This window comes from Pochonia chlamydosporia (genome assembly GCF_001653235.2).
Source record: "Pochonia chlamydosporia 170 chromosome Unknown PCv3seq00030, whole genome shotgun sequence".
In the NCBI taxonomy this organism is placed as follows: domain Eukaryota; kingdom Fungi; phylum Ascomycota; class Sordariomycetes; order Hypocreales; family Clavicipitaceae; genus Pochonia; species Pochonia chlamydosporia.
Window position 1 is genome coordinate 26,454 of NW_019154065.1, and position 14,077 is coordinate 40,530.

Sequence of the window (14,077 nt, forward strand, 5' to 3'; positions counted from 1 at the left end):
CTTGGCATCTTGGCACAGGAAAAATTTGTCAGGACCTTGCATGCGACCGAATACTCCCTCATCTACCCTATCTCCGACCATCATGTCGTCGGACAACTCCTCTAGTCTCGCCTCTACGTTGCAAAAGTCACCAGCACCCACAACACCGTTGCATTTCGATGCTCTAATTAAGGTCGAATATGTTGGCAAACCTAACAACTCCCTCAAATCGGGAGTCCAGCGTCGAAAGCAGTTTTCCTGTACGAGATGTAATTCCTGGACAACATCTCATCGAACAAACGCTGTCAAACATGTTCTCTCTCTCCATTCGCTCTCTGGAGGATCTTCTCCATCCCCCGTGTCAACACCAACGTCACAGCGAGATATCTCGTCTATGTTTACCCCTATCATTTCTCAGAATGGTCTACGTAACAGCTTCAATCAACAAGCCTATCGAGAGGCTATTATTGGCCTGCTTACCCGTCGTCGGATGCCGTTCTCAGCCGTTGAATGGAATGAGATGAAGGATCTTGCTCTGGCCTGCAACCCCGCTATTGAAGATCTTCTCATTACTTCCCGCCGTACTGCTGTCCGCTACATTGCATCGAACTATAAGCTTTATAAGGGACAGATAAAGGAAGGACTCGCTACCAGCATTAGTCCTATACATATATCTTCAGACTTATGGACGTCTCCGCATCGACACTCTCTTCTTGCTATCTGCGCCCAGTGGGTGGACCGTGAGGGACGGCTACAAAGAGCTCTGCTAGGATTACCTGCATGTCGTTACTCCCACAGTGGTGAGAAACAGGCTAACCTAATCCTCCAAGTTATTGAAGAGTTCAGCATTCAGTCTAACCTGGGATGGCACACTGGTGATAATGCCACTTCAAACAATACTTGCCTCGAGGTGATGGAATCACGCCTGCTCTCTGAGCACCATGTTCGATTCAATGCTAAACAACGTCGCATTCGATGTATTGCCCACACCATTAATCTGTCCCTTCGGGCATTCCTGCTGGCATCTTCACGTGAGGCACTTCTGGCCGCACTAAAAGCCACGACTGATGCCACCGGGGAAGAGCTAATCAAACAATTTTCTGATGTCCTTGACGCCCAACAACAGAAACGGCGTGAAGAGTGTATGCAATGGGAAGGATCCCAGGGAAGTCAATCAAGGAAGAGGCATGCTCATCGCCGAGATAGCCAGGGTAGCCAGGGTAGCCAGGGTAGCCAGGGTTCTGTAGGTGATGAGTACTCCGGCATCCAGGGTGTGCCTACCTTGCGCAAGCTGCATGAACTAGCCGTCTGGCTTCGCAGTTCATCCCTACATGCGGATATCTGGGATGATAACGTTGGCCTTAGGCTCGGTATTGACAATCGAACTCGGTGGTCTTCTTGGTATATGGTTATTGATAGGGCCATCGCGAAGCAATCGGAAATCAAAGCTTTTATGACTGACCACGAAGCAGCTCTTGGTAGTATCCGTCTTACAGCCCAGGATTGGGATTATCTTGATAAAGCCCGTACATTTCTGCAACCATTTGCTTCGGCCACACTTTATGCAGAAGGCGACAAGTCATCTATTTCACAGTCGCTACCTCTAATGGACGCCCTTCTTGCCCATTATGAGAGGAACAAAGCCCATTATTCCCAGGAAGACCACCACGACCCCCGAATGGTTCGTGCTATTGAGATGGGCTGGTTTGTCCTCGATAAATACTATAATATGACTGAGGAGGCACCTGTCTATGCTGCGGCCCTTCTTCTCGACCCTTCTCGGAGAGCAGCACATATTCGGAAGAATTGGCCGGCTACATGGGTTGAACCCGCTATTGAATCTGCTAATGCACTGTGGCAGGAGAGTTTCAGCACAAGGTGTGTCGCTGATGATCAGCGCAACCTGTTTTCAATAACGCCGCCATCGGTGCCTTCCAGGAAGCGTGGCTCTGAGCTGCACCTCCTTATGAGGGATATGGAAGTTATCACTGCAGATGTGTGGGATGGCGATGACTTCAGGACTTTCATTGAACTGCCTCCCTTCCGCATTGATTGTAGTCCTCTCGAGTGGTGGTCTCGCAGTGAGCAAAAATCGCGTTACCCACGGCTCCACAAGATGGCAACGGCTATTTTGTCCATTCCAGCAGAGTCATCAGAGCCTGAAAGGGTATTTTCTGGATCTAGAAGAACTTGTTCATGGGATAGGCTGAGTTTATCATGTCTTAATATTCAGAGAATTGGATGCATTGGTAGCTGGATACGAGAGGGCCATATCCGGCTTTCCAATCTCAACGGCATGGGCCTCCCTATGGAGGCAACCACGATGGATGAAGATGAAGAGCTTGATGACGAGATCGTAAATGAAATGCAATGGATTTAAAGATGTCTTGCGATGATGGAGATCATGGTTATAATATGGTTATATGGTTATAACAAGTTATAGTTTCCGGCTCATGGTTATTTATGGTTATGGTTACGACACCTCAAATAACCATTGTAACGGGCTGAGCCCGATGGTGGCTCGGCTGGCGCTCTCGCCTTCGTCTCCAACCTTGTCACTGGTAACCCCCAGCAACAAGCGAGATTAGCAGAAGCAAGCTCACAAGCCTACAAGAGCTCGCAGAGCTCTTGCTTTCTTGCTCTCCTTTCCTTTTCTTCTTCAGCTTTGGATACTTGTTCTAGAGCCAGTTGTCAATATACTCGCTTGGACCGTTACAACCATATTTAACCATATGCCCAGGTATGGTCGCCGCTCAGCCCGTTACAGTGGCTACTTCACTATGTTGGCTACCCCACTATGCACTCACGTTACCTTATAAATATACTTCCTTTAAGAAAAAGACGGCAAAAGCACCACCAGTTTTGGTGGTTTTTGCCACAGAAACAGGTGGGCAATTTGCCAAGGATCCAACGCCGCTTTAAGGCATGTAGCTTGGCCCGTTGGTTGACCACGTCAGTCAATGTTCAGCGAGGTACCGCATGGTACTCACTTCTCATTGGACAGGTTTTGGACACGGCGGCTAAGTGTGTTCAATTTATGAGAATTTTGAACCAAGTTCCAAGAAACATGTTCGTATCAACTCGCTGCCTTTTCAAGAACTTAAAGATGGTCCCTATAGCTACGTTTAAAAGCCCGCACTCGCGGCTGAGGCGGCAGGGCCTTCTTTTTGTTCCTCTACAACTCTACAATCCCCCTCCACATTTGACTAGAGCTCCACTAGTCGCGGGCTTCACCAAACCAGATCACGTCCTCGCTCACAATTTGATCCATCATGGCACGCCATAGACGCTCCCTTGGTGCGGACGAATCTGACTCCTCTTTTTCACCAGAGATTGAGAGCTGTTTCGATGAGGATGAAGCGGACCTGTCTGGTGAGGAAACTGAGGCGACCGACCTTGACGTCCAACAAGATGATGATCTGGGCTTTGAAGATCAAATCCAACTTTTTGGTGGAAATATACATCCGCCTGAATATTACCGGAGTGGTATAGAAGAATTCAATGAAAGCTCTTTTGTTGACGAAGACTACAGCCCCGGGAGTACAATACTCTTGGACGCGATAGAGCTGCAGTGGCAGCAGCAAGTCGCCTTACCTTCCCATCTCCTCCAGGCTCTGCGTTTTAACTGTCCTCCCGCAGATTTTGCAAAGCAGTTCTATCGCGTGACCCTCACGCGTGCTTCGAGTCGATATCCATAGGCATGCTCTATAAATTCTTTGAATGGCGCCTGAACCAAAAGGCAGGCAAGGACGGTAGAAAATTGAGAGGCACCACAAAAAGCAGCTCGTTAGGCACAGCCTGGAAAGTCTTCCGACTCGTATATGAGAGGGTTGTTGGTGCGAAGCTCGATCCAAAATTGAATCGTAACATGCACAAGGTATATTATTCCAATAACTAACAAGACATGCCGGTTGTAACGTTTCCTAGGTCCTCCGAGAGCTTGCAAAAAAACACGAACTTAGCGACCAGAAGAGAGCTAATCGTTGCATGACTATTAACGATTTGAAGGAGCAGATCGAGACAACGCTAAGTACCACAAAGAAGTCGTTTGACATCGGAGAACACCGTATTTTGGCTGTGCTTTTCCTCCTCTTATTGGCTCCTGCAGGCTCTCGCCCAACGTCCATCCTCCGGCTTCGCTTTGGAGACATCCGAGTGGCCTTGGCGAGAGATCCGGAGGGTGGACCACACAAGATCTTAATTCGATTCACGTTGGAGTTCACAAAATCATACCTTGGCACTAAGGATACGTAAGTGCACTATTTCCGTTGTCTCCGCATTGCGTGCTAAGATTCCCTCCGTTAATACCATACCAGCAAAACATTTACCATCCCCGAGATGATGTTCGATCCGTCTTTGCTCCTTAGTCCCCATGCCTTTCTGCTGGGCATTTTATTTCGCCACCAAGCATTTCGCGCATCCCTTCTCACCTCTCCTATGCAACTAGATGAGCTGGACATACATCCCGGCGAGCGGGAGCTACCCTTGCCTCTAAGAAGTGATCTGAAAGAGGTAGGCATTTTTCGTCGCGCTGTCAAAACACTGACAGGGTATGAAATGTCAGCAACGAAGACCATCACAAATGGCATGATGGCGAGCTGGATTAAGAGAGTGGGTGAAATCATGGGACTTCAGTACGAAACAATACCGTACAGCCTGCGCTATAATGCAGCCAACGAGTTTGACCAAAGCCGTAAGTTCCCAAAAGTCAACTGAAAGGAACACCTTTTAACTTTGCTACAATAGCTGACATGAGCGAGGCGCTCCGGAATCTCTCCCTTGACCACGCCAACTCCGTCCCTTTCCAAAAACATTATCTTGGCCGCGTTGTCCGTGCTGACCCATGGGCCATTATCCGTCGCGAGAAGCCACAGCAGGCGCTTATAGATCAGGCTTGCAGCATTGGTCATTCAATGAGCAAACGCCGGCCGACGGGCCTCACGGCCGAGCAATCGGCGTCCGTCGCATCAGATCCCAAAGTTCGACGGCTTACTGCCCAGCTGCGAAAATTACGCCCAGGATCTGAACAGCATAAGAAAACACACCGCGAGTTGCGATCACTAAAGCAGAGGCTGAAGAGAGAGCTGAAACAGAAGATTCGAGACAACTGGACTGACGAACAAGCCGTGGAGGACATTGAACGCCAACTCCAAGGAGTCGGCTTTGCAGAACCATGGGTGGATAATGCAATCCGTCCCCGGCGGCCGGCTCAAAAGTTGCTGGTCGAGGCCCTAAAGACTCCAGTCGATGATACTCTTGAGGGACAGTATCGACGCAGGGACAACGCGATTGAGGCCATAGTTGCATACTGTAGCGTCGAAGAGGGGCCAACATTACGCCGTATTCATATGCAGCCTACAACAACGGTCTTGCGTGAGGACTCTCGTGAGCCTTCGGAAGACAGCCCTCTATACCTCGCTATCATGTCTGTTTTCATTGACAATCCGAAACAGAGGCCCAGAAGGTGCTTTTTGTGCATTGGTGCAGCGCTCTCATTGCCGCCAGACGACCCTCGTGTAGAAGACAAGATTCAGGAGTTCTACACCGCTGGTGATTTAAGCAAACACTTCCGTCGGAGACACCTATCGCACTTGCGAGGTAATGATCAGCCAGTGTGCCAAGTTTGCGATATCACTCTCGCACATAAGATGCATCTGCAAAAGCATGCAATTGCAGTTCATGGAACGGTCTCCTAAGACCTCTGCAGCTAGCCAATTGTTTCTTTCTCCATGGTTCAATCTGTGGTTGAGAATATTATGATTTTTAGACCTTAGATGCATATCAATACGCCAGACCAGTTTGTTTAGAACTTGGGGAAGCGAAGTGTAAGCAATTGTGGAGGTGCGACTTTCGAGACGGCCCGCAAACACAAGGAGTCGACTATGTCAGAAATAAGTGCAGTGGAGAATCCTTGTAATCTTTCCTCCAGATCGCTCTTGCTATCGTGTGGGTTATTCCATGATCTACATCAATTTGAATTTACTACATTGTCAAAAGTCTTGAGCGTACCCCTCTCACGGCAACAGCATTGTTGGGCAAGACAAATCTGCACAGAAAGCCGGGACGGACCGTATGATTGGAATATATGCTAGCGGACTCCTTGCTATGTTCTTTTCGTGAAGTTTCATACATACAGGGTAAATATTGTCTTGTTTTCAGTTCCTTAGACCAATACATGATCATCGCCTAAACAACGCCCTCCAATCTCATAGCATTCCGAGCAAATATAAAAATCTCCACCGTTGCAAAGGTGGCATTGGTAGCTGACTTGGTGATTAGGAATGTTCAAAGTGCAGACATCACACCATGTGGATATCTTGTCATTGGACATTAGGTTAGCATTGATAAACGCGTTGTTTTTACAAACTGGTATGCCTCTCTCCTCTGAATAGTTGAGTAGTGTTTGCTCCATATCAGGGCTCCCAGATCGTCCAGCCCACCATAACACAGTCCGTCCGAAAGTGTCCCGTGAGTCTAGAGTAACCTGTCCAGTAGCCAGAAGCAATTTGACTATCTCTATGCGGTTATTCCGTACAGCTATCGATAGAGGTGTCGAGCCATAGTAATCTCTCCGGTCGGGTTCAACTGACTGGTGACTGAGTAAGGACATGGCGATGGTGTGATGTCCACATTTTGCTGCAAGTGATAGTGTTGCTTGTACCAGGAAGCCAGCATCCCGGCTGGCTTCTGATTGGCTAGCCCCTGGCTGAAGCCCACTTATCTAGCTGCTATCACCACCACCGCTGGTGGTGGAGATAGCGTCAGAAGACAAGCAAGAACAACATCATGAGCACCAGCGCGTAGCCGTTTGTGCCTGTGATAATTATCACCCGAATAGAAGCCTTGCGCTTCCAACAGATAGCGGTGTCCGAGAAATAGTATTTTCTGTACTCAAGTTGGACTTATTGAGTAGCAGCCTTACGCAAGCCCCATGCCCGTTCTCGGTAGCCCATAATAGTGGCGTCTGACCATACGTCTTGTCCTTCGCCTCAACCTCGGCGCCCTTCGCTAGCAGCATCTTGACGATAGCCTCATGACCGTTCTGGGTTGCCGATAATAGCGGCGTCCTGCCTTTGTTGTCCTGTACATTGACCTCCGCGCCATTCTGGAGCAGCATCTTGACGACCGCCTCAAGACCGTTCTGGGCTGCCAATAATAGCGGAGTTAAACCTACGTTGTCCTTTATATTGACTTCCGCGCTGTTCGCCAGCAGCATCTTGAAGATAGCCTCATTGCCGTTCTGGGCTGCCCAAAGTAGCGGCGTCCCAGAACACTGACGATTTGGCGCAAACAGGGACGCGTGATTTAGTTCAAAAGGGCGAAACTGATTTCCCTTGGGACTTGAAAATTATGGCAATTAATAGGGGTGCTACATCAAATTAATACGCGTGCTGGTAATTTGTATTTGTGTCTGACATATCACGTAGACCAATTCCAGGTAACATTGGATTGGCAGCAGTTTGGGGGACGGACAGCAAAGTACCAACGATTCTGTAATATTAAGATTTTTTATGCTAGCTCCTAGTTCTGCTAGGAGGTTCATGCTATTAAATATGTGATATCCATTTGGTTAGACTGTCTGGACAATGACGTGCCCCGTTCTTCTATCCAAGGCATTGGGTGCGGTCGGCCAAGAAGACTTAGTTGCGGGCTTTTCGGGAACTCTCCTTCCAGTCCTTCCCAAGGTCGTCGTTGATTGCGATGTGTATTCGTTGACATCTCCCCAGAAATCTTGTTTTGCCCAGAGTTAGACACACCAGGACTGCCAGACAGAAACGATGACGTCCTGGGTTCACCAACACTGCTGGAATATCCGCCATGGCAATGCATATGCCCCTCCAGTGCCATGAGCTCGTTTGGCTCTATGTTTGAATCGGGTCGCTGATTCTCCAATAATATCAGTGGACTTCGCAAATGCGGAGGTAGCCATACTAATGCGTGTCTAGATGGTAACGCAAGGGAGACAATGATAAAATAGTAAGAACCCGCTGTAGCTAATACGGCATGTAGCCCCAGTACTCTATGACATCCGTATAGGCCAACAAAAGTCAGAGATTCTTCGAAGTATTGGACAAGTTGGCCGAAATTGTCCAGGCTAAGTCTGGTATCTTGCTTATCCTGGATGTTGGCACTGAATCCAGCAGGTAGATAACTTGGCTTCCTTCTCCGTAGTTCGTTCGCGAAGTACTCTCGAATTGCATTGCTTTTATTTGCCTCAGTTTCCAGGATAAAATCGGTTAATTTTCGTCCCTCCATGGCCCGGGCCCCAACTCGCTGTGAAAAGGCAGAAGATGCTTTCAGTACCTCCATGTTCATCGTAAGGTACGCCACGGGATGGACAGGATCGTTAGCCATTGAATATGTGGGATGGCTAGCCGGTGGTTTTGCCGAGGAAGGGATGGCCTTGTGCATATATTGTGACGCATCACACGACGCCATCTTCATGTGGTCGAACCGGTGATGAATCCGATATTGGTTATCAGATAGACGCAATTCTGTTGTCCTGGTGACTCTATGAGGAAAGCCATGCCCGCATGTTGTCGGCTGCTTGCTCCTATCAACACGACTGGATCTGCTCCGAACTTTGTGCCGCGAATGTGCCATTTGTCTAGCTGGTTACCGTCTCATAAAGCCGCGTCTAATAGCCACGGACTGAGTACTGCTGCTGTGTTGATCACTTAATAAGGCTAAGAATTGACCAACGACATATGAATGATATCAAGTTTCCTCTACGGAAAGTATGAGCATGCCGTGGAATTTCATTCAACGAGTAAGTTAGAGATGACCTCTTGTCCGAAAGCCGAGGCATGTTGAATACGACCTGCAACTGCATATGAAGAGGCTCATGAATCTAAGCCCGGCCGCCCGCCCACAAGCGCTGAGAGGTGGGTGGGCGAGTCAGTCGCTGATAAGTACTGTGGATAAATGCTCGGCCTAGTTCCAATGACTGGGAGCAGGGATAACCTGGCGGCGAGCACCTTGATCGGAAAACTTACGCGGCCATGGTTTGAAGGTGGCAGTGTTAGTCTATTCTAGTGAGTTTATTTTCTCGGACAGCCACAAGATTCGGATTCGCCAAGCTAGGTATCGTTCGAATTGTTCCTGGCTCCAGCACAGACAGGCCCCCGTAGGTTGGAAACGAGAGCAGTCAATGTTAAATGCAATGTCCAGAGCCACTTAGGACATTCACTCATGGTTCAGCGTCCACTCAGATCTTACGAATTTGTTAAGGCGCCCGCCGCGTTGTGTGGTTGCTCCGCCTAATATTTGCGGACGCTGAACCCGGGCGGCCCTGGACTGTAAGATATGGAGGAACTTAATTTAAAGGTACGGGTTATGGCAGCAGGTTATCATTTCAAAGTATTAGTCGTCCAGTATTGTCAACCAAGTCATGCATTCTTGTATTTTTGTGACTTCATTTGTCCGAACCAGCCCTGTTCTAGCTACATTCCCAGTGGCGATTGTATTGGATTCACATTAACCACGACTAGGGGTAGTCACCGGAAGCTTGCCCCGATACTAACCCCTGTATCTCCATGTGCACGGAATTAGTACATTCCTTAGTGAAAGGACCGGGGGCCAATCGGATGGACCAGAGCCCAAGGCACGGTGTCAGACAATATAAGCGAGAGTAATTGCTCCGCAACGACAACGTTCTTTTGCCTTGAGGAACGAAAGGCTCTTCCTTCCGCGTTCTTCCTTCCGCGCTCTTACACTAAGTTTCATAACATGAGCGTACGTACAGTACTGTAAACTGGAGCAATTATTAATACAGCTAAGTCAAAAAGAGAGATCTGGAGAGCAATAAACCACCATTTCAGCTGGCAGATATCACGGTTTTTATTCTCGTCCGTTTCTAGCTCACTAACTTTATTGTGATCAATTGTTGGCACTTCTATTATGTATAAGCTATGAATTTGTTGCACTAAAGTCGTGCATAATCCTGCTCCATACCGGTTAAGTGCATAATGGGGGTGTGTCGCTTGCGACACGCTTACGCGCATAAAAAGGAGAATGGAAGATCAAGCAGAATGGCACAGAACGAAAAACGGAACACAGTGGGAATGGGAGGCGTTGTGCGTGACACAACGATCAATAGCGCTGGCGAGGTGCTGGCTAACTACTCCGTCACCATTGGAACACGGGGATGAGCAGAATCCGTACACAGCGGAACTGGCAGCTATTGCGATGGCGCTTAAATGTATGCCTTCAGGACTTCATCATCGGGATCTGACTGTAATGACAAGCAACCGATCGGCACTACAAGTCATCCGCCGACCACGGCAACAATCGGGCCAGTGCACCATACGTCAGATATATGAACGCACTCAATATCTCCAAAGGAGAAGGTGCTCTGTTTCGCTAACGTGGGTGCCGGCGGGGGATCAAGATTTTACACTTGGATCGACCGCCAAGGCGGCAGCGAAGAGAGCCGCAATGTATGAACCACTGAATGAACGACCATACCAAGCTAGATCGACAAAGCTACGACTGGCCAAACTGGACCAACAGCAACTAAGAGCTCCCGGAGGGAGTTGGGAAGTACTCGAAACGAATTGATGCTGCACTTCCGGGTAAGCACACACAAGAATTGTACGGCCAGCTGGAGAGAACAGAATCGGACATTCTCGTGCAATTACGTACCGGTATGGCAAGGCTAAATGGCTTCTTCCATAGAATCGGGGTGGTGGGATCAGACCTATGCGAATGTGGCAAAGCACCTGAGACAATGGAACACTTTCTGTTTCGATGCAGAAGTTGGACAGCGCAACGGGAGATCTTGCTCAGTTGCTCACCGTGGAAGATAGGGAATCTCTCATATTTCTTGGGAGGGAAAGCGCCGTCTGACGATGACAAGTGGAAGCCGGACACACGAGCAGTGAAGGCAGTGATCAAATTTGCAATGGCAACAGGAAGACTCGTTCGAGACCAGCGATCTTGGGACTAGTGAACCTACATGAAATCATACTAACAATAAACAGCCTCGGCATTGACGGACCGTGCTTCAGCTGCTGAGGATAGGACGCTGAACACTTGGGGAACTGGCCTTCAAGCAGGCCTGTCAAGGATCATACAAGCGACGAGGCGGAACCAAGCTGTGTAAGAGAAAACGTGGGGCTTGAGGTGTCATGTCTCAAATGTATTGAAGCGTATAATTGCTTTCCGACCTGGCCCTCTAGGGTTCTCCCTCCGGGCGTAATATAATCTGTATCTGTATCTGTAGACGCTGCCGGTGCACGAGCCCATTGCCAGAATTTAACCTCTAAATTTGTCTTCAAATAAGAATACAACTGCTGCATTTAATGGGACAAATAAAAATACTACATAAGCTTCTACAGTTGAGTACTGGCTATCCATTCATGTAGTTTTTAGCAAATGATCACCAGTGGTTGTGCGCTGGTGTGCGCCGGAAGACAAATTTTGACCAAAGTTGAATTCTAGTAAGTAAAAACGGTTCCACGCCAAACGCTCTCACTTTGGAGCATTCCGATCTTCGGATGCATATGCCATCAAGCCCTGCACAAAATATCGTCGTATTTCCAGACGAATGGGGTGGAGTATAATCGTGTACAGCCCCCAATCATTAACCATTTGCGTTGACAATCCATGGGGTTCAAGGTTTGTCACTGCCAGCTATTACCGTCGCCTTGAATTCTAAGTTCAGGCTATCAAGCTTCACTTGTAGCTAATTAATGCTACCTGCTCTAGACTCGTAGCCCATCTTTGCTGTTTTGATCGCGCATTCTCATTGTGAGACTCTCCAGGCCGATGGTCAATTGTTCTCAGAGACATTTTGTTCCCAAACGATCTTATTCTTCAACGGTCGCGATACAGGGGTCAATGCTCCTTTCAAAATTTGCCTTCTTTCAATCAACTCTATGTCGCTGTCGTTCCGCCGTACAAGTCCATTGGAGGCGTGCAGATGATTATGCTGTCTTCGGAAAGAGAAGGTTACTCCAGCTGGATTCGTTGATGTTCTACGTGATAATAGCGATACGAGTTTCTTTGATATGGCTGTTACATGTCAGTAGGAGTATGTTCAGATCAAGTACATTCAGGGCCACCAACCGGACATAGACGCCCCAACACTGTACAATAAGATCTCGAGGCTTCGTAGCAGATCATTCAGGCCGATATCGCCAGCTTCCCTGTTTCCCAGGTAGATGTAGAGTCGGCAGGCACTGCTCACCCATTAGAACCATATCAATCAAGAGAGGTTGCCATTCTCACCAGCAAATTGTCCCTAGGATACTCGTTGTGAAAACCACGATTAATGCCCCACGCTGGTGGTGCTGCAGCTTCGCACGATATAGGATTGAAAGGGGAATACATATTAGAATGATGTCAAAGCCAACGCTGATCAAAATCCAAGCTGGCTCATCTAATTAATTCGGATTTAAACAAACAGGAAGTGGATTATGCATACAAATATTAGCTCTAACCATATCCGCGCATGATTCCGCGTGTATTTCATCGGAAAAGTTACTTTGGATAGGAAGGCATGGGAAGAGCCACAGAAGTGAAAACGCCATGCCAAGACCTACGATACCAGATAAAAGAAGGTAAACAGAGAGGCGGAGATATCGAAACGGTTGCGGAACTGAGATATATCAGATATGCGAAGGTGAAAGGTTGAAGAAACGTACCAATATGGAGAACGCAATAACACGTGGAAACTTTTATTGTGGAACACACAAGGAAGTAACTGGTTAAAAGTCGATAGAACTTTCGTATCGTGAGTAGGTTCTGATGGGTACGGTCAGGAAGAACGAACGTACTATGATTGTTAGTATTGAATTAGAGTCAAGGGAGCCACCTTGGCTTCTCATTGCCTGATCGAATGTTACAAATTCCCCGATCTGGGCGACCATGTTTGGAATAATCAGGACCTGCCAAGAAACAGATTATTACTTATTAACAATTATCTTGCCGAATATACTGACGCCAGATATAATCATCAAGTAGTCATCGGAGCGGAATTTTCCCACAGCTTTGTGTCGTGCTAAAGACCGAGAAATAATAATAAGAACTGTAAAAAGGACGCAGTAATTAGGCAGGTTCTTCTAGCTGTAGGCAGACAAGAGCAACCTGGTACTTACGGGTAAGCGCGTTAACCACACATGAACCTGCCAGCCAGGCATACATTTTGTTGAGCAAAGAAGGCAGCAATGTTCAATCTCGAGTGTTTGTCTTAACCGGAATCCATTGTATTGGTAACTATCATGTCAACAGACTATATGATTGTCTAGATGCAAATAGTCTCTGGCGGAAGTTGGTGATTTTATTCAACTAGGGCTTGCATGGCGGTAAGGTCTTGCAACCACCTTACCACCACTGCTGTTGTTGATTGGCTGGACTTGCCATGTCTGGGGGTGGCGCATTTCCTCGCAACCCTAGTCAGTGCTGCCACTGTGGCCGTCAGCTTGACCACTCTGACTCATGAAAGGCGTGTCAGAACCAAATTGCACAACTCATGATCTTGTTGCACTAAAGTCGTGCATAATCCTGCTCCATACCGGTTAAGTGCATAATGGGGGTGTGTCGCTTGCAACACGCTTACGCGCATAAAAAGGAGAATGGAAGATCAAGCAGAATGGAACAGACAGACAACAATGAACATACTGGGCGAATGCCTACACACCCATTTAACTTTACAGTGACGCTGACTTCAGCAAGGATTCGTTGTCGCGGCGACGATGGAGGGTACACATTCAGTGAGAGCATTGGCGGTGGCAGGACGGCGGAGCACAGCAGCAACGACAGCTGAATGAGATGGACGAGACTTTGCAACAGAAGCTTAACCAGCTAGAGACACTCTTCGTGGATAGTCTGAAAACTCCGGTGGTCGTGGCTGGGCAATCGGTTCGTCATCTGAATCCGGGTCTACAAGTGACCATACAGTTTAAGTCTATAGCTTTCATCATGAATTTGTCGCTCCAGACCTCCCAGTCTTTGCTGGACCTGAGACGCGTCGTTCCTTTCGCGTTTTCCGTGGACGCCATTGTCATCACCGTAATTCATCTGTTCGCGCGATTGCTCTTGCTAGCAAATGAGACTCTTAATTGTCAGAATCACGGTGTGGATACTTTCACAAAGG

The 14,077-nt window shown here is 48.0% G+C and overlaps 6 protein-coding genes across 6 annotated transcripts; 2 read left to right on the forward strand and 4 right to left on the reverse strand.

Annotated features, from left to right (window-relative positions):
- Positions 1–82: 82 nt before the first annotated feature.
- Positions 83–2,359, forward strand: VFPPC_11981 (Tfo1 transposase; the record flags this gene model as incomplete). Its single annotated transcript, XM_018290010.1, has 1 exon — positions 83–2,359. One exon carries the CDS (start codon positions 83–85, stop codon positions 2,357–2,359), a length of 2,277 nt encoding a protein of 758 aa, XP_018135802.1.
- An 892-nt stretch (positions 2,360–3,251) lies between these two features.
- VFPPC_17167 (C2H2 finger domain-containing protein) lies at positions 3,252–5,675 on the forward strand (the record flags this gene model as incomplete). The annotated part of the gene is made up of 5 exons (XM_018294915.1): positions 3,252–3,654; positions 3,723–3,856; positions 3,907–4,229; positions 4,296–4,672; positions 4,726–5,675. The coding sequence occupies 5 exons, from the start codon at positions 3,252–3,254 to the stop codon at positions 5,673–5,675; spliced, it is 2,187 nt and encodes a 728-aa protein (XP_018135803.1).
- A 467-nt stretch (positions 5,676–6,142) lies between these two features.
- Positions 6,143–6,589, reverse strand: VFPPC_18597 (ankyrin repeats (3 copies) domain-containing protein; the record flags this gene model as incomplete). The annotated part of the gene is made up of 1 exon (XM_022430184.1): positions 6,143–6,589. One exon carries the CDS (start codon positions 6,587–6,589, stop codon positions 6,143–6,145), a length of 447 nt encoding a protein of 148 aa, XP_022284807.1.
- Positions 6,590–6,805: 216 nt separating this feature from the next.
- Positions 6,806–7,195, reverse strand: VFPPC_14990 (ankyrin repeat domain-containing protein; the record flags this gene model as incomplete). Its single annotated transcript, XM_018292753.1, has 1 exon — positions 6,806–7,195. The coding sequence occupies one exon, from the start codon at positions 7,193–7,195 to the stop codon at positions 6,806–6,808; it is 390 nt and encodes a 129-aa protein (XP_018135804.1).
- Positions 7,196–7,518: 323 nt separating this feature from the next.
- On the reverse strand, positions 7,519–8,583 carry VFPPC_11984 (hypothetical protein; the record flags this gene model as incomplete). Its single annotated transcript, XM_018290011.1, has 1 exon — positions 7,519–8,583. One exon carries the CDS (start codon positions 8,581–8,583, stop codon positions 7,519–7,521), a length of 1,065 nt encoding a protein of 354 aa, XP_018135805.1.
- A 3,169-nt stretch (positions 8,584–11,752) lies between these two features.
- VFPPC_18598 (hypothetical protein) lies at positions 11,753–13,704 on the reverse strand (the record flags this gene model as incomplete). Its single annotated transcript, XM_022430185.1, has 8 exons — positions 11,753–11,983; positions 12,062–12,123; positions 12,215–12,356; positions 12,417–12,580; positions 12,794–12,869; positions 13,056–13,197; positions 13,281–13,416; positions 13,644–13,704. The coding sequence occupies 8 exons, from the start codon at positions 13,702–13,704 to the stop codon at positions 11,753–11,755; spliced, it is 1,014 nt and encodes a 337-aa protein (XP_022284808.1).
- Between the last annotated feature and the right edge of the window lie 373 nt (positions 13,705–14,077).